A 1,968-nucleotide genomic window follows, 5' to 3' on the forward strand; every position below is an offset into this window, starting at 1 on the left:
AAGCAGGCAGCTGGTATTCTATCGGTAATGGAGTGGCCAGCGCAGTCACCAGATCTGAACCCCATTGAGCTGTTGTGGGAGCAGCTAGAATGCCAAAGGTCTGCAATACTGGAATTGCTGCAAATGGAGGATTCTTTGACGAAAGTTTGACGTAAAAAAATCTTGTTTAAAATACAAATCATTATTCCTAACCGTGTCAATGTCTTGACTCTATTTTCTATTCATTTCACAACGTATGGTGGTGAATAAGTGTGACTTTTCAGGAAAAAAACAAAATTGTTTGGGTGACCCCAAACTTTTGAACGGTAGTGTATATGTGTGGCCACAAATTTCCATAAGTTGAACCAACAGATTATACACACCATAAATATAGTCAAAATAGACATTTTTTAATACTATTTAATAGTATTTATTATTTTTTGGTGGTAGAGGATTAAAACAGCCCAAACAGGGGCTTGGCGTATAATTGTGAAAAGGACATATAAGGGATAAACTTCCTAAAACTGCTGGGAACCTGGTTAACAGCATGAATAACATGGTAAATTATTGCTTGGTCCTCCTCCTTTTAGGGTCAGAGCTAAATGTTGGTATTGCTGGTCCTGGTTTGTCCCATATCATGTGACCAGTCGGAGAAGGAAGCTTAAGTAGATTTCCTCTAATGAGAGAAAGACCTTGTGACAGCCGAGTTAAATTCACCTGCTTTTCCAGTCTGGATCTCGATGTTCTGGCTGAACCGTCCACAGCCGGCTGAGGTTCTGGCACGAACCTGGAAGATGTACTTTGTGCCGGGCTTCAGTCCTGACACAAGAGCGCTGGTGTTTTTAGACTTCAGAGAACTGTAACTGTGTTCTTCGTGATCCTGTTTGACAAAAAACAGGGATTCAGTTAGCTTTGGATATGTTTGATTATAATACCAACGGTAATAATTATTATTATTATCATTATCCCTTCACCTTTAGTGGGGTCAGCAGTTAGAAAAGTATCTAGGGAAAGAAAGAGCTGTCACCCAAACAAATGCTTTAAATTGCTTTTTGTTACACAATGCACATGGTGGAATTATGGTATAGTCCTCATTTTTGTTGTTCATATCCGGACTACAGCCTTCCAAAGATGGTGGTGGGGTGGGTGGGGGGCCGGAGGTGGTGGTGTTCACAGGGCAAATGTAAAAGTTCTTTCAGGGACCTTCTGTTTTTCCTGTTCTCTTTTTCATCTAACTGCTGAGATCTTATTGAATGCTTCAGTTAAGTTCTGCTGCTCAGGAAGGGAATTATTTTTATTATTAGCTTCATTAGCTGTATAAATTAACAAGTGATCCAGGGATTCCCCATACCATGTGGCTTTGTTGCAGAAGGCAATTGAACATGTTGTGTTTATAAGAGCATGCTGTGCGGCAAGAACACTTCTAACTCTCAGGCTCTTTTATTTGTTTGCTCTTAGGAGCAAATAAAAGCGAGTATCTTTTATGTTATATTTAACAAATGGTGGTCTTGTCCCTTTATCTAACAGCTATAGTATGCTGGTGAAAATTCTCAGTCATCCAGGTCATGTTAGTGTAAATAGCTTTAAAAAGTTATTTAACTTTTTTGGAATGACTATGACCAACCTGGATGACAGAGAATCTTCACCAGCATATTTCACTCCATTTTGGGAAAAAACCTCAGAATAATGCTTCAATTTAAGGTGTAGACAGCAAAGACTCGTTCCCAATAGCTTAAAACTGAAGTCTACTATCAAAGGACACAGGGAAGAAGAGATCCTTAGGAATGTGCACAGCAATCTGCTTAGTATAAGGTTAAGACAGACTCACTTCATAACTGAAGCTCTCATAAAATAGATCAGACAAGGCAGAAGCTGTCCAACCTTTTCCCTAAAACTTTGATTAAGAAGCTGCCTGAACTGACGAACGGCCTAAACTGACGAGAGGTCTCAGCTGACGAGTGGCCTAAACTGTCGAGCGGCCTAAACTGA

General features: G+C 39.9%; 1 protein-coding gene across 1 annotated transcript in view; it reads right to left on the bottom strand.

The window, feature by feature from the left end:
* Positions 1–1,968, bottom strand: part of LOC107104636 (ephrin type-A receptor 8-like) — a 79,802-nt gene that overhangs the window by 4,235 nt on the left and 73,599 nt on the right. The window contains exon 10 of the mRNA XM_015404679.1: positions 697–859. Coding sequence (XP_015260165.1) covers positions 697–859 — 163 coding nt within the window. The remainder of the gene's footprint in view (positions 1–696; positions 860–1,968) is intronic.

Source organism: Cyprinodon variegatus, unplaced genomic scaffold (assembly GCF_000732505.1).
Source record: "Cyprinodon variegatus isolate N-32 unplaced genomic scaffold, C_variegatus-1.0 Scaffold1827, whole genome shotgun sequence".
NCBI lineage: Eukaryota > Metazoa > Chordata > Actinopteri > Cyprinodontiformes > Cyprinodontidae > Cyprinodon > Cyprinodon variegatus.